Source organism: Odontesthes bonariensis, chromosome 1, assembly GCF_027942865.1.
Source record: "Odontesthes bonariensis isolate fOdoBon6 chromosome 1, fOdoBon6.hap1, whole genome shotgun sequence".
Classification (NCBI taxonomy): Eukaryota; Metazoa; Chordata; class Actinopteri; order Atheriniformes; family Atherinopsidae; genus Odontesthes; species Odontesthes bonariensis.
In genome coordinates, this window is record NC_134506.1 from 296,531 (window position 1) to 308,723 (window position 12,193).

The following is a 12,193-nucleotide window of genomic DNA, read 5'->3' on the forward strand; positions in this document are numbered from 1 at the left end:
TCTTGCCCAAGGACACCTTGAAACTTGAAATGTAGACTGGGGAATTAAACCATCAACATTTTAATTGTCGGGTGACTTTTCTAACTCATCACCATTCAGTACACACAAAATACATACATGTGTCCTACTGCAAACTGATACTGCAATGATATTGTGCTCACAGAGTGCTTGTTTTATACCTGGGAAATCTCTACAGCCTGATTATTGCCCTCCTTGATAAAGTCAACAGTATGAGCTCTGCTGTGAGTATTGAAATGATTAACTGTGTTTAGTATCATAACAAATTTAGTCCAGGCAACATAACAACCGCATAACCATGGTCATATGTGCACTGCATAGTTTAGATAGGTTGTCCTTAGTTTAGATACTCTAGTCAACACCTCTAAAACTTGTCCTATTTACACAATGATATGTGTAAATATTGTAAATCTCTAACCTAAACTATGCTTGCAAAGAAAACAAATCAGTTTGGAGTAGACAGAGTCTAAGCTAGGCTAACAATGTAGACCTAATATATTGAACTTTTCAGCAGTTTATAATAAAACACTCATAATTATAACTTAGTACTTCTTGTTAGTAAGATTGACTCTGTTATATTTGTCTTCCAGCTCCACGTGACTTCAGGTAACTGGAATGATACCAACTCCTTCTTGGCCACCATATCTCTGCCTGAGACTGACAGCCCCTCCACCTTGGTATCAGAGATCTATTTCTCAGGGCATCTGAACAGCACCGTAGCAACCATCGCTACAGTGCTAAACTTTACCAACAACAGCAGGAGCAACTCAGGGACTATCTACAATCAGACCACTGTTTTTGAGAAGAACACTCGCTCTCAGCAGGAACAATGCTGGGAGACCTATGTTGGACAGGTTATTTCTTTTGATTGCTCTATTTAATGTGGCATATACATCTTGTCTTTTTTTCAGAATGAGTACATACACATAAAATTGGATATCTTTTTTAAAATGAAAGGTTCTTTAAAAAAGCAATATACAAACTGTTGCAATACACATGTCGTCTGAGAAAATCTCAGTAGCCTCATGTACAGTATGTATACTGTAAACTGTGCGCACATACAACAAAGTTACATATGTGAGTTTCCACACAGTTTGGCATGCATAAAAATAAATGTGGAAAGGAGGCGGAGCGACAAAGTCCAGAGCAGTTGTGAAAATGTGTGGAGCATCTCAATCCAGCAGCAATTACAGCACTACAAAGCTCTGTTTCTTAACAAAGTCACTATAGTAACATGTCACCTGGGTCTATGAAAAATTATTATTATGTAGCAAATACACAAACTGTTAAACGCTGTTTCTCCTGCGTTTTTCAGTGCCTTAGAATGCATTTGTCTAAAACTGTGCACTGTGGAGACCGGAGTCTTTGAGCTCACTCTGATCTTCTTACTGGTTTATTTGCACAGTTAAAAGCTGTGCCTAGAAATCCTGTGTACAGCCATTGCCCTATTGTTAATCCCAAAGACCAGCTGTGATTACACTCTAGTGCATCCACTCTGAGAGACGTGACATCCCTGTGAGCTGAGCAAGAAGAGACGGGGGACTCGCTGGTGCTAAACATGCTACCATGGGGAAACATTAGAAATCTGTCATCCTGTTGGTCATCATGGGGAATATGTAATCTTTCCCCAACAAGCTGGACAAGCTGGTGGCACTGACCTGGCATCAGAGGGAATATTGGGAGGGCAGCATCACATTATAATGTTAACTTATTCAAGGCTGAGCATTATAACTCCAGAAATAGCAGCTAGATTAGATGGATTTCACCTGTTACTGCAGACAGGACCAAGAAAAGTGGTGAGAGGAGAGCTGTCTATCTTTGGGATGATAGATGGTATAACTCTGGGTACATCACTAGCAAAGGGAAATTCTGCAGTAAGGACACTGAGATACTAGCTGTTAGCATTACATATTAATATTCAATGAGATTTACAAAGGAAAGGTGTGTGGGATCAGGCTTGCACATGGTTTTATATACGTAAATATTTCTAGTTGTAATTTTGTGACAACCATATTTTAAAATGCATCTACTCAGTAAATTACAAGTTTTAATATTTACTGCAGCAATACTTTGCACATTCATGATTACCAGAACAAATATCAATCATTCACCCTGTGAAAATGTTTACAAACCACTCTAAAATTGACAGTTATTGAATGGGAGCATGACACTGACTAAAAAAAAGACCACACATGGTACATTATACTGACAAAATAAATAAAAATAGACTTTCTCATCCAAATCCTCATTGCAGATGAACAGTTGTAAGCCTAATTGCATTTGTGTATTGAACTGCTAATTCAATTATATAAGCAGTATATATATATATATATATATATATATATATATATATATATATATATATATATATACTTCAATTATATTCTGTATTTGCATCATAAATTCAACAGTGTGTATGTTGTGTATTTCTAGGAGATGTTGAAGCTTTCCATCATTGATATGATCTTCACAGTTGCCAGCATCTTGCTCATTGACTTTATCAGAGGTCTGGTGGTTCGCTACTTGAGTGACTGTTGCTGCTGGGATTTAGAGAGCAAATTTGTGAGTTTTTCACCAGTGCTCGCCATTTAAAACTGGTTGTCTTGCCCCTATTGCAACCTGAGAACGTCCATGAGCTATCTGAGACTGAGGCTAACACATAGATGTTATAAAATGGGGAATTACTTTTACATGTTCTTGTTATATGTAGGAATCAATTCATGTGATATGCAGTAACATGGATGGAGGATTAAACCATTTTCCATGTGTACAGTATAAATTTTGTTATCCAGGTACTTCATTCTGTGTTAGCCTGTTTTAATATTTTATTCAAGTTACGTGTATGTACAAGGCTTATTCTTTGTACAAGACTAGTTTTGTGTTCCTATCCTGAAAATAGTCTTTTCACATTGGCAGGGTGGCTGGTGTTTCACATCAGCACACAAAAGTTTGCCAGTTTTGATGTTAATGGTCCAGTTAGAGGGTTACTTAAAGGGATACGCCACCCTCAGGCCAAATTAAGTGTATCCCCGCATTCCCGAGACATAAATAAGTGTGTGGGAGCGTTTTCCTGGCGACCCAGGCATTGTCTGAATCTCACAGCACTGACCACTGCTTGGTTTCGCGTAATACATACATGCTAGCATCGCCAATCGAAATATTTCGCCCAACGTGAATTAATTTACTTGATTTACCTTCTAATTACTGTGTGAGTGGTGTACTTTCACATCGAGTGCAAATGACTGTGTAAATCAACACGCAAGGCTTGTTTTGCTCATGTCGGTTTGGGAACTAGTTTCAGGTGCGGACAACACAGCCGACGCACACTCCCTGCTACGTCATTGGGAATCATCCCCCCCCCCCCTGTCCCATCTGTGTTCGAAACAGAGGTTGAGCGGAGTAATATTTCGATCGGCGACGCAAGCATGGAGGTATTACGCGAAACCAAGCAGTGGTCAGTGCTGTGAGATTCAGACAATGCCTGGGTCGCCCGGAAAACGCTCCCACACACTTATTTATGTCTCGGGAATGCGGGGATACACTTAATTTGGCCTGGGGGTGGCGTATCCCTTTAACACAGATATGCCATCAAAGCAGTATTGTAATTAGGAATGATTGCCATCATTTTAGTAAGTAGGAAAAAAGTAGACAAATTTCCAGGTTTATCTCACATTTTTACAATGCATACGTTTCAAAATCCCCTTCACATATTTAATGATCTATAGAAACAATTTTAGATAATCATTTGTGTGACACGTTTCGTCCACACGATTCAATTAAATTTGTTCAGAAAAATCTTAAAAATCAATGAAGATAAATTGTTTTATTTGAAAGAGTTAGTTTAACACAAACAATCAATGGCATGTTAAAGTTTTTTGTTTTTTTTTCCCTAGCCTGAATATGGAGAGTTCAAAATAGCTGAGAATGTCCTGCATCTGATTTATAACCAAGGAATGATCTGGTAAGTCTGAAAAAGTATTTATCATACCAATAAAGCGGAACCTAATTCAGAGTTAATAGTCGACTGGTCTCCATGACACTGTTTAAAGGAAAGAGGCTCCCCGTGACCTTTTCATTTCACCTCTGTGGCTGTCTTGACTATATTTTTTCAGCCAATTTTAGAAACGTCACCTTGCAGCTATAAACATAATGAAGTGAAGACATGAACCCATTTTATAGCCTTTTATATGGGGTTTGACGCCAGTGTCTATGTGTGTGTCTTTTGTTTACATCAGGATGGGAGCATTTTTCTCTCCTTGCCTTCCTGCTTTCAATGTGCTGAAGCTGATTGGTCTGATGTATCTCAGGAGCTGGGCTGTCCTCACCTGTAATGTTCCCCATCAGCAGGTCTTCCGAGCTTCTAGGTCTGACACGCACACACACGCATGCACACACACACACACACACACACACGCAAGACAAACAATAGTTTATTTCCTTTCTTGTATAAACATAGCTCAATATGGTTAATGTTTTGACTTCTTTTTATCAGATGTTCCAACTTTAACCATGCAACCATTTATTCTTGTCTTGTATTTTTCTTTTTTTTTTTTTAAGTATCTGTAGAACTTTTTGTTTGCTGTACTTTTTGACAATTTGGTGCATATAATAATATCACTTACAAATCACATTCTTTGGAATTTAAAAAAAAAAAATTGTTAATTTGAACTTTTGTTTAACAGACAAAAGTCCATATAAATGATTTTTAGTGTCTTCACTAACCAACTTAATTGTATTTATAAAGATTCAAAAGATTCAAAAAGCTTTATTTATCCCGAGGGAAATTGCTGTGCAACAGTTAAGGTACAAGAGGGAAAGTACTAAAGTAAAATAAAATAAAATAAAGCTAACATAAAATAACACAAGTAACTGAATACAATATGTGCAGTGTGCAAATTAGCAGCCTCAATAAAAAAAACAATATATACAAACAAAGTGATCTGGAGAAAGTGTCATTGTATAAAGTGGTATTGGGTAAAGTGACATTTGGTCTCAGGACGCAGCGTTTCCACTGAACCTCTCTCGACCTGAGGTAGATGAATTAAACAGTCTGATGGCCACAGGCAGAAAGGACTTCCCCTGGAGTTCAGTCATCATCCTCAGCATGATGTTACATAGATCGAAAGACCGGAGCCTCCTCAGGAAATAGAGCCGGCTCTGACCCTTCTTGTAAACAGCCTCCATGTTCTTGGCCCAGTGCAGTTTATTGTCCAGGTGTACTCCAAGGTATTTGTAATCCTGGACCACTCTCTGCCCCCTGCTTCCTGAACTGTCCTATCCATTATAGGCACAAAAGCCCCCAAAAAATAAATAAATAACTGCGCAAATGTGCGATAAAATATTGATTTTACACTAATAGCCGTCAATCTATACAGTGTTAGAGGCAACATTATGCCTTTTTTCCCTCTAAACATGTCAGGTATTAAGTTGTAATGTAGTTCACTTTTTCAAATATTTGAATACAAACTACAACAATGACTCCACTGTGACTCAAAACAGACATACCAACGGTTATGTTTTGGCATATGTAATAGTGCAACATTCAATTGTGATTTGTCGTTTAAAAGAATAAGCAGCCCCAGATACAAGCAAAAGCACATAAGAGAATTTAGAATTAATCTTTTTTCTTTTACTTATTCAACACAAAATCAGATGGTGTCTAGCTGGCTGCAGAGTAGTTATTTGTGTTGTGGAAATTATTGCATTTTTAATGCCTTGAACTTTGTCATTAAAGAATGTTGCAAACTCATTACACTTGGATGTAGAAATGAGTTCTAAAGGCAGTGAAACTGGAGGGTTTGTTAATCTGTTTACTGTAGCAAACAGGACACGAGAGTTGTTACTGCAGTTTTTGATAATTTCAGAAAAATAACTCTCCCTCGTTCTACGCAAAGTCTGGTTGAACACACATAGCTTTTCTTTGTAAGTCTCATAATGAACCTGGAGCTTTGACTCGGCTCTCTGGCACTCCCTTTTCTGTGCCCTGACCGACTCTTCTTTCCTCCATGGCGCCCTTTGCCTACTTTTAACCATTCTAACCTTGACAGGAGCAATGGTATCCAAAACATTTAAGAGACTTGATGTGTAAGAGTTCAACAGATCACCAACATTAGAACACGGGGTGTTCTCAAACCTAATCATTTCCATAAACTGTGTCCCTGTTCTGTCATTTATGAGTCTTCCCCGAACAACTGCAGACCCAGCTGCTGGTTTGGGTATCACAGACAGGTCGAAGAAAACACAGAAATGATCAGATAAAGCAACATCGACGACATTCACATTTGAAATAACAACACCTCTTGAAATGAGCACATCTAGAGTGTGCCCTCTGTTGTGGGTGGGCTCAGTCACATGCTGAGTCAGACCAAACATTTCAAGGACAGCAGTGAGCTCTTTAGCTTGCTTGTTATGCGCTACATCCACATGCACATTCAAGTCCCCTGTTATGACTAAACAGTCAAAAGTAGTGCACACAATTGAAAGTAGTTCAGTAAAATCATCAATAAAACAATTCTGTGGTGGTTTATAAATGGTGATATAAAGTATGGAAGATTGTTTTATCTCCATTTTGAATGACACATACTCAAATGATGAAAAAACCCCAAATGACAGCTTGTGGGTGGGTATATTGTCCCTAAACATGGCACAAACACCCCCACCCCTCTGGTTTTCTTGTGTTTCAGACACAAAATTGAAGTGAGGTGGACTAGACTCAATCAGGACTGCATTTGCTGTGTTTTTGTCGAGCCATGTCTCAGTTAAAAACATAAAATCAAGATTGTGAGAGGAAATAAAACAATTAATTAAGAATGATTTGTTACTTAAAGATCTGACATTGAGTACTGCGTGTTTGAGATTAGTTATAGTTGAACTGGACGCTGTGTTCTTGCAAGGGATATGGATAAGAGTTCTCTGATTGGCTGGGGAGGGAGAGGGGCTCGATGCTTCTTTGAGGATAGAATTCTTGATCTTGCCATGTTTGGCGTGAGAGGAACCATTTTAATCCCCGATTTCACCAAGCTTTCAAGGTGATCAGGAAATCTCCTGGGTGACGGGGGAGAAGAGAACGATGGTGAAACATCTCTGGAGGGTGTAGATGCAGCAGGTGGGTCCCAGGCCTGTGGTGAGGCCCGTGGTGAAGGCGATGGTGGAGCTGCTGAATCCTGTGTTCGGGATGCTGGAGGTGCTGCTGTGGCTGCTGTGGCTGAATCCTTTGCTGGGTCCTTGGGTGGCGAGGCAGGAGCTCTTCTCTGGCTCCTCTTCTCTCTCGGCGGGCAACACGGGACCTGGTCCTGGTCCCTTCTGATGCCTCAGAGCGTGGAGGAGATTATCTGTCAGTCGTCTCACTCCACCTCTGTTCAGGTGTGGGCCTTTTCTTTGAAACAGATCATCTCTTTGCTAGAAAAGATTAAAGTTCTCGATGAAATGAGGTCCTCTGGACTCACACACTTTGGACAGCCATGTGTTCAACTGAAGCAGCCGGCTGAATTTGTTGATCCTCCTGTCGATGTTTGGGAGAGGTCCACTTATGAATGTTGGTATTGTCACTTTATCAAGACTCTCAAACAGTTTCTCAAAGTCTTTTTTTAAGATTTCAGACTGATTCTCTCTGATGTCCACTGCACCCACGTGCACAATCAGCTGTTTCACCCCTTGGTGTTTTGCCAGTACCTCTGGTAGTAATCTTGTGATGTCAGAGACAGTGGCACTTGGATAGCTGCATGTAACCATTCCGTTTATGTTTATATTAGATATGGCTCCGTCTCCAAGCACAAGAGTATCTTTGACACTCGGCACAGTTTCTCTGTCCATCTGCTACTTTGTACCGTCTCTCTGTCTGTTACACTCAGTCACATTTGGCTCTGACAGTGGTAAAAATCTGTTTGTTAACTTTATTCCGGCTGATGTTACATATTCTCTGTTGATACCAACAGTTTGACGATTCTTCGGCTTTGCACCAAGTCCATCATACGTGCCTTTACAGAGTCTTGGAAAAGACACAGTATCATTTAGCTTTAAGTTGGAGGTAGCAGTTTTTTCACCCTTTCCTTTGGAAGTAAATGTGGACTTCTTACCACTGGATTCCATTGGGAGCGTTTCATGAAGTCCCATTTCAGTTTCTAAGGCAAAAATCCTTACTTGTAGCGCCCAAATTTCTTGTTGATATATCCGACAGCTTTCACAGGGCATGTTGAAAGGATTGTAGTCGCTGGCTCGTCAGATAAGTTGTAAAAAGAAAAAAAATGATTAAAAAAAGTCTTGGTTCACTTAAAAGAAAAAAAATTATATCCAAGACTTGTGGAAAGAAGTAAAATGATTTAAAAGCAAATAAAGCGATAAGCAGCAGGAGGAAGCAGAGACACGTCTGCACTCTTCAGAAGCAGGAAGCAATACCGTATATAGTAATATTTACACCATACCTGCACAAAGAAATCACAAGAGAAAGAGTTACTACCGTTTGTGTCATGGTTTCGTTTAGGCTTCTGACCCACATGCAGATAGACACTCTCAGGAGACCAGAAAGTCAGTTAAACAAGTTTATTGTGAATTTAGGGAGATCCGGAACTGCGGCAGCGTCACGGGAAACAGGTTCTCTGAAAGCAGGAATGAAAGCAGCAGGCAGCAGGCTTAAGCCCCATACACACACGTCGCTGCTATTTACTCGCTCAGCGAGTGAAGTCAATAGAATGTCTATGTGTTCACGCGAGGCGAGGAGAGTACAAGCGATGCGATGTGGGCGGATTCCGAGATGAACATATTTCAACTTCGAGCGACGCGAGTAAAGCGAGTAAAAGCGAGTAGCCAATTAAAATGCAGAATACAGATTATTGACAGGTGACGTTCCCCCAGTGTTCTCCAAACAATGGCCACCCAACTTCTACACACCAAGTCAGCAAAAGCACCCAAGCGAGTGGCGAGTAGCGAGTAAATAGCAGCGACGTGTGTGTATGGGGCTTTACTTGTGAGACGAATGCAAGCCGCCAGGGAGGAGCGAGTGAGATCCCAGGTTGCGGCGGTGGTGTACTTTCCGGGCGGGTGGTCTCGGGAGGACAACTGTAGCTGTTGGGTGGGCAGTTTGTGCAATGAAGAGCCTTTCCAGTCCGGTGAGTCTTTCCAGGAGGGTTTACAGAAAAGTGACTTCTGGCTCGGGATAATGCACGTGAGTTTTCCTTGAGAGATTATCTGGAGATCTGTGCACAGATTAATAAGACACACGGGTACTCTTTACGTGCTCGGGAGAGGCTGGAAGTTACCATATGAGAGTAACACTCCGGTGAAGAGTGACTGGAATCCTGCTCTTCTTATGCAGCTCAGGTAATGAGACAGATGATCTGCAGGTGCACCTGCAGCTGGTCCAGCCCAACAGCGAGTCCCAGGAGTTGCCCCAAGAGTTGCCCTCTGGTGGAATGAAACAGCCACAACCTCGATCTCTGACAGTTTGTGCTACACCTGATTAAATAGATACACCACAGTGGAGACACTCAGAGATGCATGCCTGCCCTAAATCAGCACCTAATCACAGCCATTGGCTCACAGCAATTGTGAAATGCCTCTCCAAGCACATGCACATGCACACGCACACACACACACACAAGACTGTGATGTGGTTACAGCTGAAGTCAATGTTTGTGCAGGTGGATAAAGAGCAATGGAAAAAAATACAAAGGAATGCATATTTAGTTATCAGTGTTGTAAAAAGAGATAGTAATTAAAACATATCTTCAACTAAAAACAGCAACCTTGTCCATCACCTCAGATTTGACATTACTGTCGTGATGTTATTTATTTATTTGACGCGTAACTGTGAATATGAATATACTGTAGTGTTAGGAAGTAGTGCTAAACTGAAGTGGAGTCTGAAATCCATATGCAACCGTCTGGCACTCACCCCCAGTAAGTCATCTTTACAGTGAACACTGTGAGTGAGTAAACAAGTGAATAGGTTGGTAATTCAAACAAAGCCCATGTTTTACAACACAATTGAACCATATTGAACTGTAGCTTTGTGAGGTTTTATACATGTTTAGTCTTACTTGGCCATACACAACTTTATGTGTCTCTGTCACCATGGCGACTGCAGCCCAGCAGACGTACTGTGTCAGTGTCTGGAGGAAGTAAACACCTGGATGAGAGAGAATTTTCTACAATTAAATGAAGACAAAACTGAGATCATTCTGTTTGGTAGCAAAGAGAAGAGGGTCAGTGTTGGTAAATATCTTGAGACTCGGGACCTTACAATCACTGACCAAGTTGGTAACCTCGGAGTGTTGATAGACTCAGTTCTGACTTTCAGCAGCCACATCAAAGCTGTCACCAAGGGAGCTTTTTACCACCTCAGAAACATCAACAGAATTAAAGGTTTCCTCTCCCAAAAAGACCAGGAGAAACTCATCCATGCATTCATCTCCAGTAGACTCCATTACTGTAATGCTCTTTTAACTGGACTTCCCAAAAAGAGCATTAAACATCTGCAGCTCATCCAGAACGCTGCTGCTGGAGTTTTAACCCGGACTAAGAGATCTGAACACATCACAGCAGCTTTAAAATATTTACTCTGGCTTCCAGTCAGTCACAGAATAGATTTTAAAAGCCTGCTGATGGTTTACAAATCCCAGAACGGTTTAGGCCCAAAATACATCTGTGATATGTTCAGAGAATATAAAGCCAGCAGAGCTCTTAGATCCAAGGACTCAGGTCAGCTGGTCCAGTCCAGAGTCCAGACTAAACATGGAGAAGCAGCATTTAGCTGTTATGCTGCAAACAAGTGGAACAAACTGCCAGTGGAGATTCAACTTTCACCAAATGGAGACATTTTTAAATCCAGGTTAAAGATATTTCTGTTCTCATGTGTCTATGCATGAAATCTGCACGATATCTTTGAACTTATCCAGACTGTTGCTTGTTTTTAAATTCATTTAAATGATTTTATTTGTTTCTCTTTATATTCTTTTATGTATTTTTAATGCTTCTTCCACTCCCTGCTGCAATGCTTTTATTTTATGTAAAGCACTTTGAACTGTTTGTACATGAAATATGCTATACAAATAAATTTGATTTGATTTGATTTGATACCAAGTGAACAAGTGTTTTCAGGTCAGTGAAGTTTTTAGAAAGAAAGAATGTCTATCAAAATAAAACTTGTGAACTGTATGAAAATTTAATGGACATAGTTTTAATTTACTGAACTACTGAGCAAATTGCATCTTAAGTGGAGTTATTGCAAAGGTCAGACGATGGGAACTGAAAATGATTTTAACACATTGATGCTGTCTTTACTTTTCTGTTACAGATCAAACAATTTCTACCTGGCTATGCTGCTTTTCATGCTGTTTCTGTGTATGCTACCCACTATCTTTGCCATAGTGAGGTATAAACCATCTCAACACTGTGGACCATTCAGGTAACTACATCCTTTAAACGGCATAGCAAGTGACACTGACCAGATACAAATTCTTTTTTTTTTTTTTAAGTTTCAATTTTTTTTCTAATTTGCAATTATTTGAATGGAAGAGAGAACTTGTTTCTTGCACTTAAAGAGTTGCTGATGTTCTGCATAAATAAATTTTTTTTTTTAAATTCCAAATTACTGTGAGATGTAGACCAGACAATATTTAGATATTTAGATTTTCAGGAAGGAAGGTGGCTATACCACAATTGCAAGGAGTAGAGATAAAATGTGATCATACATTTTCCATCATGTTCCTTGGAAGCAGATATCTCTTCCAAAATAGTTTAGCCTTGCAGTGCATATACTCCATTTATATACCTTAACTTGATGTTCTAGAACTTCGTCAATTGTGAAAATTATTAGAGCTTCTCAATTTGGGCTCTCCATTCTAAGTTTATATCTTAATATCTTTTCAAACATTCATCAGGAAAGCAGGCAGCTGTGTCGTGAAACCTGCGTAGTACCCAGATAGGATGCTACCTGTGCAACAAGTCCAGTCGGGAAACTTCCTCTCTGCTAAATATTCCACAGTCAGCTGTCAGTGGTGTTATAACAGGGTGGGAGGGATTGGGAAGGACAGCATCTCAGCCAGGAAGTGGTGGGCCAGGTAAAATGACAGAGCGGGGTCAGCGGATGCTGAGGTGCATAGTGCGCAGAGGTCGCCAAGAGTCAATCACTACAGACCTCCAAACTTCATATGGCATTCAGGTTAGCTCAGTACCAGTG

The 12,193-nt window shown here is 40.2% G+C and overlaps 1 protein-coding gene across 1 annotated transcript in view; it reads left to right on the forward strand.

Annotated features, from left to right (window-relative positions):
* The window catches only part of tmc3 (transmembrane channel like 3), an 86,113-nt gene that overhangs the window by 37,660 nt on the left and 36,260 nt on the right, over positions 1–12,193 (forward strand). Inside the window, 6 exon segments of the mRNA XM_075485268.1 lie at positions 164–242; positions 609–872; positions 2,452–2,580; positions 3,912–3,979; positions 4,254–4,382; positions 11,309–11,419. Of these exon segments, the coding sequence (XP_075341383.1) occupies positions 164–242; positions 609–872; positions 2,452–2,580; positions 3,912–3,979; positions 4,254–4,382; positions 11,309–11,419 (780 nt within the window).